At 39.6% G+C, this 21,011-nt stretch overlaps 1 protein-coding gene across 1 annotated transcript in view; it reads right to left on the bottom strand.

Moving 5' to 3' along the window:
• Positions 1-19,391, bottom strand: part of actr5 (actin related protein 5) — a 74,510-nt gene extending 55,119 nt beyond the window's left edge. Inside the window, exon 1 of the mRNA XM_051933273.1 lies at positions 19,007-19,391. Coding sequence (XP_051789233.1) covers positions 19,007-19,369 — 363 coding nt within the window. The 5' untranslated portion in view covers positions 19,370-19,391. The remainder of the gene's footprint in view (positions 1-19,006) is intronic.
• Positions 19,392-21,011: the final 1,620 nt, after the last annotated feature.

Raw genomic sequence — 21,011 nt, 5'->3', positions numbered from 1 at the left:
AAGCTTCATTAACATTCAGTTGGGGTAGTAGGAGGTCACACTGATAGTGGCTCACTACAAACAGCACTGCATTGCCCACCTCCTGTATGTTCTCTCCTTGAGACTCTTTTACTGAGCTTTGCAACACTCAGTACCAAGGCATGCTCTCGCTCTTAGCCTGTGTAGTACTCAGGGCTTGGGTGGGTACACTGAACTGGTCCTTCACGGATTCTGCCTTGTGAAATGGAGCATAGTGGCACATCACAGTCTGTCGTCCATGGGCACACCCAATTCTCTATAGTACTGCATGTACTTCTGTGATAAGGGGTCCGTGGCAAAACACAATTTTAAATAAATAAACGAATCCTAGAGCGTGCAAACTCTGAACAGGTGTAAGTGCACGCACCACTCTGGGGTTGGCTGGGGTGGTTGACTGATTCAAGTAGGTCAGTCAGGTGCCTCATCCATACCTTGGAGTAGGTGAAGGACAGTACCTGCACCCAGTTTGGCAGCATAACAGGAGCCTGCACAGAAGAAAAAAGGGCAGGTTAAAAAAAAGAACAAAAATGAATTGCAAAGGGTGTAGGTTAACAAGAGAAATAGAGGTGGGCTGCTCCTCCTCCTTGATCCTGTGTGAGGGAATGGAAGCAGGTGGTTGGGAAGATGACCCGTACAGCAGTGCACAGCCAGCACTTGAGGGGCAGGGGTTGCACCTGCTGAGCATTTTTTTGGGAACAGGAGCGACCGAGTGCTCCAGCAGGGCTTCTGAAAAAGACTGAGGAATTGCAGCAGAAGCTAGAGGAGCAAACCTTGGAGCAGATGACCTGTTGGGAGCCTTGGAATGGCAAGGGACCTGAGCCACATAAGGTGACTGCACCTGTGGGAGGATGTCTCTTCTGGCTACTGAGATCCTCACTGGGGTAAGCGGAGGAAACGTCGGTTTTTAGAAAGCTGCATTGGGCCTCATGGATTTTATAAAGGACAGATTCTGCCTGGGATTTTAACCTTGTTTTTATTAGCTTACTAGCTGATTACCCAGTGGCTTCGCTCACTGAGTGCAAGAGAAAAAAATAAAATGTAGTCTATAAGTTATTAAACAGTAAAACATTAACATTTAAGAAGTAAAGATACATTGAGCACTACTGGAGTAGTTTCGGGTAAACTACATTTTAAAGGCAGTATAACACAACAGGTAAGTAGTAGTAACAACAGCTAAAATGTATTTGGATCATCTGTCGGTAGTAGATCCCTTGTGAAAGGCGCTACACGACCGCTGTGGTATAGAAATTACATTTTCTATGTGATCGTCCAAATTTCTGCCTGACAACCTTGCACTATGTGCCTGTGATTTAAGAGAAAAATAATTCTGATAAATGTGGACACTGCCCTTCCATGCTTAACGGGCAGAAGGTCCAAACAACTCCCAAGTCCAACACTTTACATGAAGAGGTCTGTACATCTTCTTAGATGTAAACTCTCCATCTTCTTAAAATAATTGATCACAAAAGCAACCTTGAATGTTGCGGGGTTTTAGTGACCCAAACTCACCTTAAGGGACAGTAAGTAGTCGTGCAGGGCAATTTACAAACAGAGTCCTGCTTCGATGGCGCCGATTACACTCATTCGCAAAGATTTCCATTCTCCCGAGAGGCGACGGGGCACTTGAAGTGTCACAAACAGTGCGAGAAGAGAGGACGCTGCCCGAAACTACAAAGCTCTCGACCCAGCGGAGTAGCCAGACATTCCGCGCCTCCCAGCATCCACTTTGTTTTCACGACCCCTCGTCTTCACATTGTTTACAGCTTGGTGCAGTTAAAAAGTAGAAAGACACAAAGCTGTTTTCCTCATCTCTTCTACTATCAAGTACTGCCAACTAAAAAAAAGTTAGATGTAGTGTCGGACCCTGAAGGGAGATATGTGATGGTCATGGGCAACTTATATAACAGTAAAATGATTTTGATAAATGTTTATGCACCCAATGTTGATGATAAGGAATTCATGCAAAATCTATTTGCATCCATTCCCACTGTGAACACTCATAAAATTATAATGGCTGGGGACTTTAATTGTGTTTTAAATCCACTCTTAGATAGGACTCCTGTGACAGGGGGGACGACATCTAATACTGCAAAGATAATTACACAGTTTTTAAATGATCACAACTTATCAGACCCCTGGAGGTTTCTTAACCCAAACTCAAGAACATATTCGTTCTACTCACCAGTGCATTATAGCTACTCAAGAATTGATTATTTTTTTATAGATAATAATTTCCTGCCTACAATTAAATCATGCAAATACGACACAATTGTTATCTCTGACCATGCCCCTCTAGTCTTGGAGCTAAAATCATTAAGCCCCTCACACTCACCTCGCAGATGGCGTCTTAACCCTCTTTTATTGGCAGACGAGAACTGCACAGAATTTATATCCAAACAAATCAGCTTCTTCCTAGAGACAAACACGTCCACAGAGGTTTCTGCAGGAACACTCTGGGAAACTCTAAAGGCCTTCTTAAGAGGACAGATTATTTCATATATTTCCCACAGAAATAAATTAGAAACCAAGAAAGTGTCAGAGCTAAGAAATGAAATTACTAGAATAGATGAAGAACAAGCCAGGCGTCCAAACGAAGTTCTCCACAGGAAAAGGCAGGCCCTGCATACAGAACTTAACATCTTATAAATAAGTTGTTCAGTTTCTTTAGTTGTTAAGTCTAGACAGCATTACTATGAACACGGAGAAAAAGCTAATAAGCTTTTAGCTCAACAAATTCATAAGCAAGAAGTTCACAATGCAATACCAGTAATCACCAACAAGAATGGAGAAGAAATCATCGACCATAATAAAATAATGCACACATTTAGAGATTACTATAAGTCTTTATAGATAGATAGATAGATAGATATTCTACTGAGTCCAAAGAAGACAACACACAATCTAATGCATTCCTGGAAACATCACAGATACCACAGATGCTTTAAGTGCTGAGGAACTGGATAAACCTCTAACGCTAACAGAATTACTAGACGCTATAAAGTCACTACAAAGCGGGAAATCATCAGGCCCTGATCGTTACCCCGTAGAATTTTATAAGAAATTCTCCAATCAGCTAGCTCCCCTCTTATTGGCAACATTTACAGAAGCTAGAGACAACCAAATACTACCTCAAACATTGACAAGCATTAATCACCGTCTTTCCTAAACAAAATAAGGACTTGTTACAATGTGCATCATACAGACCAATTTCACTCCTGAATAATGATGTTAAGATACTCTCAAAAATCCTAGCTAGGATGGAGAAAGTGCTGCCCTCGGTAATATCACAGGATCAAACTGGATTTATTAAAGGCCGACATCTATCTTCAAATCTCCGACGCTTGTTTAATGCTATATATTCACCAGCAAAATCAAACACCCCAGAGATATTACTATCATTAGACGCAGAAAAAGCATTTGATGATTGAATGGAATCACCTTTTCACTGCAGTGGAGAAATTTGGGTTTGGCCCGAATATTTGTGCATGGATCAAACTACTGTATACCAATCCAGAAGCTTCAGTTTGTATTAATAACATTTGCTCAGACTACTTTAAACTAGAACGTGGTACCAAACAAGGATGTCCCTTGTCGCCACTGTTGTTTGCAATTGCTATTGAACCAGTGGCGGTTCACTGCCGAAATTCTTATCAGATAAAGGGGATTGTCAGAGAAGGACTGGAACAGAAAATTTCTCTATATGCAGATGATATGGTCTTATATATATCAGACCCAGAAAACACTGTTCCTGCTGTTTTAACAGCACTAACAGAATTTCAAAAGATATCTGGTCTTAGAATTAATCTGAATAAAAGTATACTCTTTCCAGTGAATTCACAAGCATATAATATTAGATTAGACACCCTACCTTTTACCATAGCAGATCAGTTTAAATACCTAGGGGTAAATATCACAAGTAAACATAAAGCTCTTTATCAACAAAATTTTGGCGTCTGTATGGAAAAAATTAAGCAAGACTTGCATAGATGGTCAACCCTTCATCTCACTCTAGCCGGAAGAATTAACATTGTTAAGATGAATATCCTTCCTAAACTTCTCTTTTTATTTCAAAACATTCCAATATATATCAATAAATAATTTTTTAAACAGTTAGATTCAACAATAACCGCATTCATTTGGAACTCAAAACACCCACGTATCCAAAGAGCGACCCTACAAAGACCTCAGGCAGAAGGTGGCATGGCTTTACCTAATTTTCAGTTTTATTACTGGGCAGCAAACATACAAGCCATAAAAACCTGGACACAAATAAATGAACATACACAGGCTTGGTCCGCAATAGAAGTAAAATCCTGTAGTACTTCTTTATATTCCCTGCTCTGCACTCCAATAAATGAAAGTTATCGCAAATATACTAATAACCCAATTGTGCTCTACTCACTCAGAATATGGAACCAAATTAGAAAGCATTTTAAGATGGAAAATCTTTTATCAGTGGCACCTCCGCAAGAGAACCACCTCTTTCAACCTTTGCAAGTATATCCAGTTTATAATACCTGGAAATGTTTTGGGATTAAAATGCTCAGAGATCTTTATATAGACAACATATTTACATCTTTTGAACAATTACGTTCAAAATTCAACCTCCCAGCTACACATTTCTTTTACTATCTTCAAATTAGAAATTTTGTTAAACAGAAATTGCCCAATTTCCCCCACCTTGCACCCTCCACAATGCTGGAAAAAATACTGCTCAATTTCGAGGAAATAAACACTATTTCCGCAATATATAAAATCTTTATTAGAGTCCCTACCTTTCAAAGATCCAAGAGGACATTGGGAAGAAGATCTCTTAATCAATATATCAGAAAAGGAGTGGAAGGTAGCAAAGCAGAGAATTCACTCGAGTTCTATATGCGCAAAGCATAGAATTATTCAACTAAAAATTATATATCGAGCCCATCTGTCTCGCTTAAAACTGTCCAAAATGTTTCCAGGGCAGGATCCAACCTGCGAACGCTGCAACCAAGCTCCTGCCTCACTGGGTCACATGTTCTGGGCCTGCACCAAAGCAACATCATTTTGGACAAAAATTTTTAAGTGCCTCTCAGACAGCCTTGGGGTCACAATCCCTCCTAACCCATTAACAGCTGTGTTCGGTGTTCTTCCAGATGGACTTGAATTGGAGAAGGACAAGCAAACGGTGATTGCATTCACTACACTTTTGGCACGCAGACTTATTTTGTTAAATTGGAAGAATCCTAATTCTCCTCTTATAAGTCAGTGGGAAACCGATGTTTTATATTATTTGAAATTGGAAAAAATCAAATTCTCAGTTAGAGGATCTGTACAAAATTTTTTCAAAACCTGGCAGGATTTAATCAATATTATTTTAGAATAAGAGAAATAACTATTACCGCATTTAACTCCCTTCTCCATCTCTTATTTACATAGATATTTACTTCTCCCTTTCTTTTGTTTAATGTTGCCTTATTAAAAAGCCTTAAGCAATTTTTCTTTAGCTAAGCTCTCCTTCTCAGGGGTGGGGTTTGATTTGTCTTCAAATTTGCTGGGTTATAAATTGATCTGTTTGTATGGAATGATTACAATGAAAATTAATAAAATAAAAATATAAAAAAAAAAAATAAAATAAAAAAAAGTTACAATGCGGCAGATTCTGCGACAGTCACGTGGACGAATAAATAAAACTTCACTGTCAGAACGCGCGGACGGCTCAGCGTTGTAGTCCAGATGATAGATCATGGGATAGATCGGTGTGTTTGTGTTTACTTCTTTTCAATATCAGTAAAATACCTCTCACACAAATAATAACAATTCGTAAAGACGATATAAAAATGGCGTCCACAAACAAAGTGATTAGTTCCTGTATTATAATATGTCATACGTAATTTCCGTTTCATACGTGAAAAGAATTTTAAATATACGGTACTGTGCAAAAGTTTTAGGCAGTTGTGAAAAAATGCTGTAAACAAAGAATGCTTTCAAAAATGGAAGGGTTAATCATTTATTTTCATCAATCAACAAAATGCAGTGAATGAACAAAAGAGAAATCTAAATCAAATCAATATTTGGTGTGACCACCCTTTGCCTTCAAAACAGCATCAATTCTTCACACACTCGATGATGTTGAGATCAGGGCTCTGTGGGGGCCATACCATCACTTCCAGGACTTCTTGTTCTTCTTTACGCTGAAGATAGTTCTTAATGACTTTGGCTGTATGTTTGGGGTCGTTGTCCTGCTGCAGAATAAATTTGGGTCCAATCATACGCCTCCCTGATGGTATTGCATGATGGATAAGTATCTGCCTATATTTCTCAGCACTGAGAACACCATTAATCCTGGCCAAATCTCCAACTCCATTTGCAGAAATGCAGCCCCAAACGTTCAAGGAACCTCCACCATGCTTCACTGTTGCCTGCAGACGCTCATTATTGTACCGCTGTCCAGCCCTTCGACGAACAAACTGCCTTCTGCTACAGCCAAATATTTCAAATTTTGACTCATTAATCCAGAGCACCTGCTGCCATTTTTCTGCACCACAGTTCCTATGTTTACGTGCATACTTGAGTCGCTTGACCTTGTTTCCACGTCGGAGGTATGGCTTTTTGGCTGCAACTCTTCCATGAAGACCACTTCTGGCCAGACTTCTCCGGACAGTAGATGGGTGTACCTGGGTCCCACTGGTTTCTGCCAGTTCTGAGCTGATGGCACTGCTCGACATCTTTCGATTTCGAAGGGTAATAAGCTTGATGTGTCTTTCATCTGCTGCACGAAGTTTCCTTGGCAGACCACTGCGTCTACGATCCTCAACGTTGCCCGTTTCTTTGTGCTTCTTCAAAAGAGCTTGAACAGCACATCTTGAAACCCCAGTCTGCTTTGAAATCTTTGCCTGGGAGAGACCTTGCTGATGCAGTATAACTATCATTAGCACCTATTTGGTATAATTGGTTGATCATACACCTGACTATAATCCTACAAAATCCCTGACTTTGTGCAAGTGTACCTATAAGAATTGATGCTGGTTTAAAGGCAAAAGGTTGTAACACTAAATATTGATTTGATTTAGATTTTTCTTTTGTTCGCTCACTTTGCATTTTGTAAATTGGTAACAATAAACAATCATTATTTATATTTCTGAAAGCATTCTTTGTTTACAGCATTTTTTCACACCTGCCTAAAACTTTTGCACAGTACTGTATATAGATTTATTGGATTTTTAACCAACATGTTTCACTTTGCTTTTATTTATTGAAAATCACTTGCACTGCAAGTCTTGGAACACTGTTTGCTTGCTAGGTGTTTAATAAAAGCACTTTGCACAGTTGCACCAACCCCTTTGGTAACTGTGTGTGTCCTCATTTGCCTGGCTCATCTTGATTTATGACAATCGATGGCTCCGAGTTCAAGAGGCTCCTGTAAGCAACTAAGGAGCATGCAGCCAACCGAGACCATCACAACTTCACCACCAAGGGCCTGTTATACACTACCCCAATTTTCAAAATATGTGTAGCATATATAAAAGTGTTATCAACAATACAACGGGGACAACCCCTCTTTGAATATGTACATATGGCACATTTATACCACATTGCAAGGAATATGAAGAAGTCAACAAAATAGGGAGTACTGCCTGTATACAAAGAGGCAACTCGCTAAACAGGTCTGCTTTAAGCTTCACTGAACTTTAGCCCCCCCACCCCCTTTGCTTCTGGTAGCTGCCTTCATTTGCATAAAGTGGCAGCTCCATTTTTTTAATCTTCATCTGTGGTGCCTAGTGGTGAAAAAAGGATGCAGCCCCTAAGAACAGCCCTCTTGTAAAGCATCATTACTAGCAAATATAAACAAATAATAATTCTAATAATACATTGAACTGTCATTTTTAGGTGGATGCCTACTGCACTAGATGTACAGTACCACTGTGCAAAGTTTCAACTTTTTAGCTAAATAGTGTTTTTGCTGATGAGTTACAAAGTCAGTTGTTATATTGTTGCAGTGCTACTGGTAGTTAAAACTGCATCTCCCAGCAGTCCCTGCAGGGGCTGTTGGGGTCAAAGGTGGTCAGAGGGGTTTAAAAGGAGGGCAGGTGTCCGAAAAGAAAAAGAGAGTGTTTTTTGTTGTTGTATTTTGTGTTTCATTTACCTGTCGGACTTCCTTCTGTTGATTAAGCCGTATTTAGTTTTTGTGTCCTGGATTGTGTCATTGTTGGGGTCTGGATCGTCTACTGTCTACCTGTGTGCTGAGGACTGATTGTGGATTCATTGGCTTCCCCACAAGAAAAGTAGCGCTGCTGAACCATCCATCCGTTTTCACCCTTACAGTGTTTACCGGTAGGACTGTTTTTCATTTCCTTTCAGCGTGCAGATTTCTGGACTCATTATCGTCATCTTTCATTGCATCCGGTGTTGTTTCCATGGACTTTGCTGTGTGGAGTTGTGTTTATATGTTTAATGTAATATCGCTGTAGGGGTACAGGGGTGGTATTATTGTTTTGATTTATATTATTTAATTTCATTATATTCTTAATTGTTGTTAGTTCTCAGTGTGCTTTATTTTGTCTCTGTTTTTGAGTGTGTGCGGGTTGGGCCAAGGCTGGGGGCATCCCTGGGATCTCCTCTACAAAAATAAATAAATCACTGTCATATTGATGGTGTGAATCTTAGCGGCAATATGATTTAGAAATATTTTGCTTTCTGTAGTTTAATACTCTTAACTCTCCTTAGTTCCATAATTTTTTCACTGTGTTAACTGGACACACAGATTTTTTTTTATGATTCACATGATTGTACTGGATCAATATGGCAGCATTGTGCTAGTACTTTCTGCTAGAATGCACCTTTTCCGCAATATTTTAGTACAGTATATTATAGTATGTGGGAAATGTATTCAGCAAGGTAAGTTTGCCATGTGTAATATGATTCTTTTTTTTTTTTTTTTTTACTAATACCACAGGAGCTATATGAATCTGGAGCTGTAAAAACAAGTTCACTGTTCACTTAATTTTCAATGACTAACAGGGAAGAGAAAGAAGAATCGATACCACAAAAGAAAACGTAATCAGGGTGTGAGTGGGGAAAAAAAACAAAACATACATTTGAGTCAAAAAATTGATTTGTTTGAAAAAAAATTCAGATTGTGTTGATGAAAATTTAATAGAAAGCAAAAAAGAATACTCAGGAGTTTTAAAGTCCTTTTTCAACATGATTTAATAAAAAAAAAAAATCACTGATGAAACTAATAATTTCCAAAATCAATATTGAATAAAATGGAAAAGTACAATGCTAGATTATAGAATTATCCTGCTTCCTGTCAATTAACTGACTAATACTATTGCTGTAGAAAGAGAAAAATAAATGATTACTGGAGGGTGGATCTCTATTTTTTCCTAAAATAAATGTTGCCTTATTTTTCCTGATACCTTATTTTATCATGGGCATAATTTTGGTATAAAGCTTTTTGTATTATGTGACTGTAAGACAAAATGCAAAGTTTATTTTATTATTTATACTGGAGCTTGTGTGGAAGTGAAGGCCTATGTTGAAAATATTGCAAAAAAACAAGAAATATAGTCCTTGCATTGTCAGAGTCCTATCTGGGTAAGGGATATTTGTTATTTGTTGATAACTTGTATAATAATAATAATTCTTTACATTTATATAGCGCTTTTCTCACTAGTCAATGTTAGCCTAGCTCTTTTTTCTGAATTACATGAGCATAAAACAATTGCATGTAGCACAGTTAATAAAAAAAATTGGAATTTCAAGCCTTCAATTAATGAAAAATTAAATAAATGTAAAACAGTTCATTCCAAAGTCAGGAAATTTATTAGTAGTGAAATGCATGGACAAAAGAGAAGTTAGAATGCTAACCACACTAGACTTCAGTGAAATAACAGCTACAGAAAAGAAAAACAAAACAATTCTGAAGCCAGTGTGTATTGTTAATAGTAATCCTACTATATAAAAGCGGTCGGGATTGTCCTTCCGTCCCGTGAGTGCAAAGCATGGCGGTATTCCGCTTATCACAGACTTAATACTTGCGTCTTGCGGTACGAAGCGACGCGATGTGAGCAAAGTTCTGGTGCTCCCATTGTTCCCTTGCTTTTGTGCGCGATGCGCTGGAAAAATAGACAAAATTATGTCTCTGGAAATAATTAATGTTGATGGAGTACAAATGCCTCACCGCGTAGTAAATATCAGGGGAGATGGTGCTTGCTTATTCTCATCTATAGCTTATTTAGTGCATGAAACTCCGTCTTTAGCGGTACAGATTCGGGCTGACATTGTACGACATGTTTTAAGTAATTGGTCAAGGTTTCAGCCATTTACAATGATGCCGTCAGGAATCTCTTATGCTAATGAGCTTCAGTATCTCACTGAAATGTCAAAGTCTCAAACTTATGGTACCATTTCTGAGCTAATGGCAGCGGGAGAGTTGTTCCCCTATGAGTTTCAAGTATATTATTATCCATATTACTAACCGAGAATGGTAAACCAGAAGGCACGGACGCAGGTACACGGCGATGGACACAGGAGACATAGTGCGCAGGCGCCTACAGTGCGCATCTCATAAACCGCAAGCGAAGTCTGATCCACCGCGAACGAAGGAGTCACAGCTCAAAAACGAAAGAGCTCAACTAATGCCACACAGAAAAGAGGATTCTGCACTGCACCCCAGAGTCAAACGGAAGACACTATGGAGTCCGCAAAGGTCCACAAAGATAGTACGGAAGGCGCGAGAAAGTACGAAAGGCGCAGGCGCCTACAACGCGCTTCTGAACTAAACGTCCACACTACACACCATGGTCCGGGTAATAAGAATAAACAAACAAATGTTCGGCATCCTCACACGTCCAAACCATATAGCATATGTGAATCACATTACAGTGATGCATTATTAACAGTACAACCACAGAAAACGCTCTGTATTAACAGTAAGTGCAATTATCCATATTACTAACGGTAGACAACGGATAACTAATGGAGTCACGGTCACGGCTCCAAAACGATCCAACTCAACTAACGGAGCTACAAAAACGAGCCCGCATGGATAAAATCATTAAACGTGGGCGCCTACAACGCGCGTCTGAAACCGCGAAAGCAAAACTGTCTCGGCTCAAAAACCAAACAGCTCGACTAACGGAGCTACAAAAACGAGCCCGCATGGACAAATACAATGAACATAGATGCCTACAACGCGCATCTGAAACTGCGGAAGCAAAGCAGGCACGGGTTCAAAACGAAAGACCACAACTGATGGAGATACACAAACGAGCCCGCCTGGATAAAATCAATGAACGCAGGCGCCTACAACGTGCGTCTGAAATGCCGCAAGCAAAGCAGGCACGGCTCCAAAAAGAAAGAGCTCGACTAACGGGGCTACAAAGACGAGCCTGCCTGGATAAAAACAATGAATGCAGGCACCTACAACGCGCTTCTCAAACAACGCAACCAAAGGAGTCACGGCTCCAAAACGAAACATCTCAACTGACAGACATACAGAAACGAGCCCGCCTGAATACAATTAATGAACGCAGGCGCCTACAACGTGCCTCTCAAACAGCAGAGGCAATAGATAAACGGCAAAGAAAGGAACGACAAACGGCCGCTAAACAATTCCGCCAATTAGCTGACAACGCATTCTGTAATGAGTCTACTATTAATGAACATTCATTAGGATTAATGAATATCATTTGCTGTCATTGTCATTCACTTAACTTCCCTGAAGAAACAACTGGCACTACAACTAATGAGTTTACACGTTGTTGTCAAAAGGGTCAGGTTAGACTGCCTCCTTTAGATGACTTTCCTGAATATCTACGGAAGCTTCTAACTAACAATGTACCCGAAAGTAAAAACTTTATGGACTGCATTGGATCCTACAATAGCTCATTTGCTTTTGCATCTACTGGGGTAAATATCAGGCCACCAGCTGGCAATGGCCCATACTGCTTTCGCGTATGTGGACAAGTATTACATCGGAGTGGAACAGTGCACCCTGAACCAAATCACGAACGCAAATATGCATAAATCTACATGTTAGATCCAGATGTCGCAATCTATCAATGAATGACCCTTCCTGAAAACAAGCAATACACAGAGCTGATAATGAGAAACGTCGCTGAAGTCATAAACAGTCACCCATTAGCTAAGTCTACAAAAGTACTTACAGGATCACATTCTAACAATACTGTTTTGATTCCTACAGTTGACCTTACAAGTTCTGACCTGGAATTACCTTTTACATTTAAACGACGCCAATTTCCCATTAAACCTGCATTTGCCATGACAATCAACAAATCCCAAGGACAAACCATGGACAGAGTTGGCATATACCTTTCTGAGCCTATACTTGGACATGAACAACTTTATGTAGCCTTCTCAAGAGTTCGGCGTTCATCTGACATTAAAGTTAAAGTTGTAGATACTCCATGCCAAGGAAACCTCATTCAAGGACAACACACCATCTTTACTACAAATGTTGTGTATAAAGAAATATTCCAATAAATCTTTCTAATGTGCCATGCTATGGGTTCTTTACTTCCTTTGTTCGTCATCTACACCTTTACACTCCAATATATCTCATACATACATCAATGTATTTTGGGTTACCCAACACCAGGGGTTGGCGAGCGAAGCGAGCAGGGGACGGAGCCCCCTAGTGGAGTCCTACACTCCAAGTTTGGACAGGCACTCGAGGGGATAAAAAAAACTTAGGTTTTCGGGAGATGTTATGAATGGGCACTTTGATGTTCTCATTCCCTACACTTACATGCCTGATGTACACATGGAGAGCACACAAATTAAGGATAAAAGTCGGTCACCTTAAAAGGCGGGTGAGCCTAGTTATAATATAGGGGCCATTGACAAATCAGACATGCTACAAAGTTCAACAGTCAATCTGTAAAGCAGTTAAGTGGTATAAGTAAGCGTTTTTTCATATACTGGACATTAGTTTATTAAATGCCCATGCCATATATAAAACTAAATTCTGGTGTTAACATACCAATGGTAAAATATATTTTAGCACTAGTGAAGGGACATGTTGAGAAGTACAACATTAAAACCACCTGCAGTACTGAGCACTTCACAAGGTATTAGTAATATGTTCTGTTGCCTTACCGAATGGCATTTCTTAGCCATTTATCCACCAAATGAGAAAAAAAAAAGCACACACCATCTAAAACATGTATTATGTACTGTAAACAAAGCATTAGAAAAGAAACCCGACACCCATGCAAAAACCTTTGTGTAGTGCCTTGCATTAAAGAATAAACATTCAAAAATGACTTTAGATTTATTTTTGATCATTTAGAACTGTTTCTCTTTCAGTAACTTTTAAATTAAAACCATGGAATATTACATACAATGCATTAGCTTGTCTTTTAATAAAATACCAGTAACGGCGCACTGCACGATAACATGCAGTAAATACACTTGACTTAAGCATTCATAGTTTTCATCCTCTTTCTTACTCTGTACGTTTAGCATTCGTTTGTTCAGAGGTTGATGCGCTTGTTGCTTCCTGAGCAGCTCTTCTTTTCTCCACCCTAATGGCCCGCTTCTTCTATAATTTCATCAGCATCTTTTCGCATTAAAACTGATTAAGTCAGTGTTTCGGTTGCAATTACTTACTACGTTTTCTTTAATTTTTCACTTAAGCCTTAAGACTGACTTAATATATAAAGAGGTAGGGAAGTGACGGCGAAGAGGGATGAGAACGGCGTCCGTACGCATGCGTCGAGAGTTGATTCTACAAAAAAATAAAATACAAATAAAAAGAGGAATAATCTTGGAGGTCAATCATCACCATGAAAGTGGATAGTAGACGTCACGTAGTGTATGTGTACTAAGTTTCAGGTCAATAGTTCAAATGGTTTGCGAGCTACAGGTGATTTCAAATAATGAACAGACAAACGGAGAGCTACGGTAGCATCTCTTATATATATTTCTCTTCTGGTTTGTCCTGCTTCTATTTCAAAACCGGTCCTGCCCACACGCAGCCGACACGGCATTTCTCGATTCCTAATTTCCTCTTCCATGTCATGAACTATACTGTACTGGCCTGCTGAGCGTAATACATCCAACAAGTACTCTAGGTGCTGCCACAACAGTACAGTAGCTTTACCACCTTTGCGGGAGCCACCTGTGTCTTTACAACAGCTTCTTACACAGCAAACATCAGAAGCTAAAAATTATCGTGATCTCTAGTGTTTGCTTCCATGGGTGCACAGATAACTCAACCTCCTGGCGACAGACCATACTGTTTTAAAATACACGGGCAAATTTATCACCAAGTCTCTCCATTATAGGCTAACACTTCTACCTCTCCAGGATATGGACAGTTGTATGTTTTTGACACAGAGCAAACTACTCAAGTATGCTTACAAAATAAAGCAAACTCTGCATGCAGCGAAAATGTACTTCTCCAGCTAGATTCCATGCTCAGAACCATCAACCCCTTCACTAAATCATACAAACACATGCATGAAATCGCTCAGTCCAATCCAACAGCATCTGTACGAATGGTTTTCAAGGAAAACCCTGGGCAGGATTTATGACGATACAATGCCCCAATATGCAACAAAACTATCAGGATGCCATGGCCATAGTACGTAAATTTGGAAAGCCTGATTTATTTATCACTTTCACATGTAATCCTGCTTGGCCAGAAATTCTACATGCACACTGCGTCTTTCAAGAAGTATTGATTTCTTCTTGATTTCTGAATTCCTTTCTCACCATTTTCCGTTCCTATTCTTACACCGCCGTATGTTACGGTGGGCATCGGCTAGTATTAAATATAAAGATTGCTACGGTTAATGGCAAAAACAAAAACTGGTAAAAATGACCTCAAAATATACAGACTAGGAAATAACAGCTTGCTTAATTAGGCTATGACTCCAATTAAAAAAAGGAAGTATTTGAAACAAAAACTTGCAAACAAATTTAGAGGCACTGTCTTAAATGTAAACAGTAGACTCAGGAGACAGACTGGGAGTTACTCCACAAAGCACCTTTATGACATCAACAATAATGTTGCACAGTCTAACACGCCAAGTGGCTTAGTCTAATCAGTCTGCGACTTACCCTGCCAAAATCCAACAGGTTTATATTTGGCTTAAAATTATAGAGGTGGGCTCTTTGTCTGTGAGAGACTTGAGAACCAAGGAGTACTCAGCTAGAAGTACAGTAGAAATTATGCAAGAGGCAAGCTCTCGATACTTTGGAAAGGTGAATTTGTGCTGGAAAGCTATCATTAAGTGATGTAATTTGTCATGTCCTGTGATTTCTGTAGGTGTAATGTGACATTCTCAGGCAACAAGACCAGCAACTACTATAATGATGTCTGACATCCCCTCCGTTTATAAGTAGGTTTACTGTGCTACTGACTAGCCGAATAAGTCTCATTTGAATAAACCTTGCTTTCCAATCAAGGCTTAATCAGATCTATGAACTCAAAATGTTTCTTGTTAATGCAAAACAGTCTTAATAAATACTTATATGAATGACAGATTTTGATTTTTGATAAATTTGCAAACCCTTCTGAAAATCTGTTTTTACTTTGTTAATATGGATTATTGAATGTGGAGTGATGGGTAAAATGCAACATGCATCCATTCAAAATTAACTCTACAAAACAAAGTTTGCAGAAAGGATAAGGTGGAGTCTGAATACTTCCTATATCCACTGTATTTGCAGGTCTTTCTTGTGCATGTACTTTCAAAAATCAAGTGTAATACTACTCAGTTAAAAATATATAAAATCCTAACCTGAAAACGCAATATAAAAACTGATCAACTTTAAATAACAGTAAAAATCAAACCTAGACAGGGAATCAAAATGCTAACATTTGTTTTTTTGGATATTAACAAAACTATAAGCAGTAAGATATATACAAACTGTAAATGAAACTCAAATCTAAACAGGCAGTCAAAATTGTCTCATTCAAGTACTCCTTAGGTCTGTGGTGGTGCTGCTGCTTTGCAGTAAGGAGACTGTGGAAGATTGTGGGTTCACATCCCGGTTCCTCCCTGTGTGGATAGCGCTTTGAGTACTGAGAAAAGCGCTATATAAATGTAATGAATTATTATTATTATTATTGTTAACAATGGCTATAACACTAATTGTCCATTGACTTTCTCATCCAATTTAGGAGACACGAGGTGCCATTACTTAATCAGGCTGCACTGCGTGCTAGGCTGCAAACGGCCCAGGACAGGATGCTAGCGCATCACAGGGCACAATCACAGACTTGCACAACTTCATTCTGGTTTTAAGGTCAGCAATTAACTCAATGACCATGTATTTGGGATGTAGGAGAAAAACCTGCCAGAAAACCCATGACATTATGCTGAGAAAATCCACACTCTACTCTAGACGCAAGATCAAGATACTGAGGCTGTTTGGGAACAGCACTATCAACTACTCCACCATGTTCATCGCAACCAACAATCCAATTTAGGGGAACTGACAAAGCACCAGTCCATCATATTCTTTTAATCCAGCTATAGTGAGCCAAACCTCACTACAGCGGAATTGCTGTCAATGCAAGAACCTCTCCTGAATGGCAGGTAACAATGAGTACATTCATGCATGTGTTCTATCACTCTCTCATCAATAACAGTTTAAAGATGCCAATTAACAGAATACTTGGTGTTAAATATAAGCACTCTGCATGAACAGGTTTTTACTCTAAAGATGTTTAATAATGCATACAGCTAATTCTCCTGCTGTAAAAATTCTGCACGAAAAATTGTCTGACCTTTACTTTGAGTTGTAGAACCAGGGACGTGCAGTCAGGGGAGGAGTCATCATGAAAAGTAAAAAAAGAAAAAAAAAAAAAACTAATAATGATAACATAACATAAATTTATCAACTGATCTGTGCTACAAATTTGTTTTCTGTACGATTCCAATGATTTTGATCATTTTTATAGTCAAAATCTCTGAATTGGTGCATTTCCTGTTCAAATACAGAGGAGAAATGCGAGGTGTGCCAGCGACCAACCAAACCTCACCTTGGACTGCACTCTCCCTCAGACTCTTTATTGATGCATGCAATTGGTGACTGCAAGTTGCTGCCTCTCTGTATGTCGCCAATATAATGTTTGCAGAGAGGTTTACTTACCATGGCAATGACATTCATGTCTTTGGTGACTCTTCCTATTAAGTCAGCAGACGGATTGGGAGAGCATGGGGGGTCATGAGGTCGCTGGAAAGGGGTGTGTGGCACTCCCGACATCCATGCAAAAGGACAAAGGTCCGAGTCTTTAGAGACCTGGTGCTCCCTGTCTTGCTATATGGTTGCGAGACATGGACACTATCCAGTGCCCTGAGACGAAGACTGGACTCCTTTGATACTGTGTCTCTCCGAAAAATCCTTGGTTACCATTGGTCTGACTTTGTGTCGAAAGAGTGGTTGCGCATGGAGTCCCAAATAAGGCACATTACCTGCATTGTAAGGGAGCATCAGTTACGGCACTACGGCCATGTGGCGCGTTTCCCCAAGGGTGATCCAGCTCGTAGGATCCTCATTGTTAGGGACCCGAATGGCTGGACCAGGCCAAGGGGTCGCCCACGTAACACCTGGCTGTGGCAGATACAGGGTCATTTCCGGAGGGTGGGACTGGACGGCGTGTCTGCCTGGGGGGTTGCCAACCTGGATCCAGAGTTATTTCATCGTGTAGTGGGTGCAGCAATGCACTGTACCAGTGCGTGCTCCCCAACTTGACTTGACTCACGTTTATTATACACCATGACTTTCCACAGTCTGGCTAATATCTTTAATGAATGTGTGTGACATATTTAGTCTTGCTGATCAGACATAAACCCGCAGTGAAAAGGCACAAGGTGAGGCAGGCAGTACCGTGCCTAACCGAAGGGGGCGAATGTGAGCCCAACAGGTGCGTGTTGCTGCTATTCTTTTACGCAGAGGCTCTGGGCACCCAATAAGTTAGCAATATCAGAAAGTCAAGTGCACTGCTGCACTCCGTTTAATTTTATATTTTGTTCTGACTGACTGCCAAAATGGAAGAAAAAGATTTTTAAAAATAAAGGAAAATGAGGACTTTTACAAGAAAGTGATGGAGATTTTTGTGGAGAAGGATGGGCACATAGGCTTTATTTACAAATAAAGGTAGGGCTATAAACGGTTTTCAGTTTTATAAAAAATGGGATCAGACTAAGAAAAAAACAATCCAATATTTAAAAACTAAATTTTGATCGTAAATAAAATATTCCTTTGTTTTAAAAGCTTTAATTAAAAGCCCTTAAAAACAACCAATTATTTCAATTATGGTCAAAATTGAAATCCGTTTTTTTGTACAACAATCTGTACTTTCATTTGTATTGAATGAGTGTGAATTGTGAAATTGCAACGGCAAATTTAGAATACACGGAGGGTGCACACCAAATGCGCTCTCGCCGCTATAAATGTAACGTTCTTTCTTAGTCAAATATGTACTTTACCTATGTTTGTGTAAAGAATGCTGATGAGATATTAAACATAACCAGTAGTTAATGTGCATGCTGCCAACTGAATAAGATACTCTTTTGGGTTCATATATTTATAAATCAGACTCTGAAGGAGTCCATGCACGTCACTGAGTAGAACATGAATGCTGCGTGAAACTTGATAAAGTTAAAGCCAGATAAATTAAAGTACTGTAATGGAAAACGTCAAACAATGAAGCTAGGTTTAATTAACCTGTAGGTGGAGGCTAACAGCAAACCTCTAATGTAACATACTTTGCGACGATTTTTACAATAATAACCATTTTTTACAAGCTATGAAAACAAAATAATCACCCTAACTATAGCAGAGATGACTGCCAAACCTCTATGAGGTTTTACATTATAAACCGGCCAACATATGTGAAAGCTCATCAACAGTAACACGCTTTCTGACTCGTGTTTGATTGTCTACTATAATCTCTTTTTGACTCTTAGTGGTCTCCTATTTTTTTTCTTTTAAAATTACCCTCCCTAACATGTGCGACCACCCATACCTCGCTGCTGATCCCCAGGTGCGTAAAGACGTAATCCAATATGAGCTCCTGAACCTCCAAATTCACCACCACGTTTCTATCGAACTGGCTCTTCAGCAGCCACCGTAACGGTTCTAAGTTGGCGATGTCATTGCCGATTTGAGTCTCACTTCGAGCAGCACCCCGGCTTCGCGCCACCACAGTCTTCAGCGCCAATCGTGGCTCCGCAAAAGTCTTATCAGCACATGCCAAGCCAGCTCGAGTCTGGAACGAACCGTTATCGATGACGATGGGAACCGGAGAAGGTTGCAAGCACTCAAAACTAAGAGTGTACAGAGGATCAGGAACGGCTCGTGTATCAGCAAAGGTAAACACCTTCGCCATGTTGGTTAGTCGTGTGTCTCAGCAAAAAGCGACCGTGTGCCAAATTATACAAAACCGTGGAGGGAGCGTTCCGGAAAATAAACAGTTCCGTGACTATAAACAAGACGACGTCGCCATCGTGTGGACAGTACCTGCCTCTTGTGTCATGCATAAAATTCACTAATAGAGTCGTTTCATGGATGTATTTACTTTGACAACACTCCAGAGCCGAAAGCCCCCCACTTATTCGCACAGGGAAGGCAAACTGAGAAAAAAAAATCTACCTTGTTTAAAGGATAAGTGTATGTGTGTCTGTCCGTGTGTTCTTCCGGTTGCTATGTCTCTGTTAGCTAATAGATTACGCATCACAATAATAGAACAGAGACACCGTAACTGGATGGACGCACTGCAAATGTTAATGCTAAAAAACATCCAACAGAGAGTAACTGGCAGACAGACAGCTTAATAAAAGGGCATGTGTCTGTGTATCTATGTGTCTGTCTGGCTGCTATTTCTCTGTCATTCCAACTGATTGCACATCACAAACATTTGTAGTAATAAAATGCATTACTACAAATGTTTATGATGCACCATCTGTTGGAATGACAAATACAATGCAACGTTAAAGTTGAGGTCTATGTTAATTAATTGCACTTCAACATATCTTAGATGGGTACCACATCTGGTGCAAATTGTAATCCTTTGGCATCAGCCTATGCCATTCCAGTCGAATTTCCAACCCAACTGCCTTGACGAATTCTGGGCACCAGAAAAGGTTGAATCTCCACTAAACAGTGTGCAAGAAATTTTATCCATGTTCTAGAAAAGATGCAACCTTAGATCTGTTTTCCTCTGAATGGTTCCTTTTTAACAGAAATCATTACTGATTGTTTCAGTTATAAAGCCTTTGTTGCTATAGCCATGGGTGTGTTTAACAGGCTTAGATTTCGGGGGTTTGTAAAGTTTTTAATTTATTTTTTGTGATCATTTTTATTAATAAAGTCAAAAGGAAATCAGCATTCCAGAAAAAATATTAATCAATCTGAAAAATAAACCTAAACAGTACCTCCTCACCCACCTCTCATGCTATCCCATGTCATACACTATGCCACCAGGAACTACAGCAGTGCCAACCGACCACATCATTATATCAGACAAAGGGAACAACTACATGAAATGTTTGTGTTCATAAAGCATGTAAGTTTAGAAGCATCAGAGTTATAATCATCATGAACTGAAATTCTTAATTCCCCACTCATTTCTGATGCAGACAGCTCCAAAAGAATCAAGCTATGAAAGGCAGACAATCAGTTCTTCATTGTAATGCAGCCTGGGTTCTTCCATCAAGAAGCAAGCAGTGGTTTAGCAGATGCTGTGCCCAAACATAAGAACTTAACATTAGTACACAGAGAAGACGGCCTGAAAGACTTAATAGTATAAGAATATGTGGCAAGTGGGATAGGAACTGATAGCACTGAAGAAAGAAAGCAGGGGTCTCATTTCTAAAACTTTGCGTGAGGTTGTGTTTGAAAATATGCATACAAAACAGGACAGTGTGAAAAAATTCTGATTTGTAAAACATTGTGTACACACATTTCCACACAATGTATCTTTATAAGTCACAATATTCTTGTAAAGTTGCGTATGTGAATGCACCTTGGAC

The sequence above is a fragment of the Erpetoichthys calabaricus genome, chromosome 10, assembly GCF_900747795.2.
Source record: "Erpetoichthys calabaricus chromosome 10, fErpCal1.3, whole genome shotgun sequence".
Classification (NCBI taxonomy): Eukaryota; Metazoa; Chordata; class Cladistia; order Polypteriformes; family Polypteridae; genus Erpetoichthys; species Erpetoichthys calabaricus.
The sequence above is the reverse complement of the archived record's forward strand: the minus strand, read 5'-3'. Positions and strand labels throughout refer to the sequence as shown.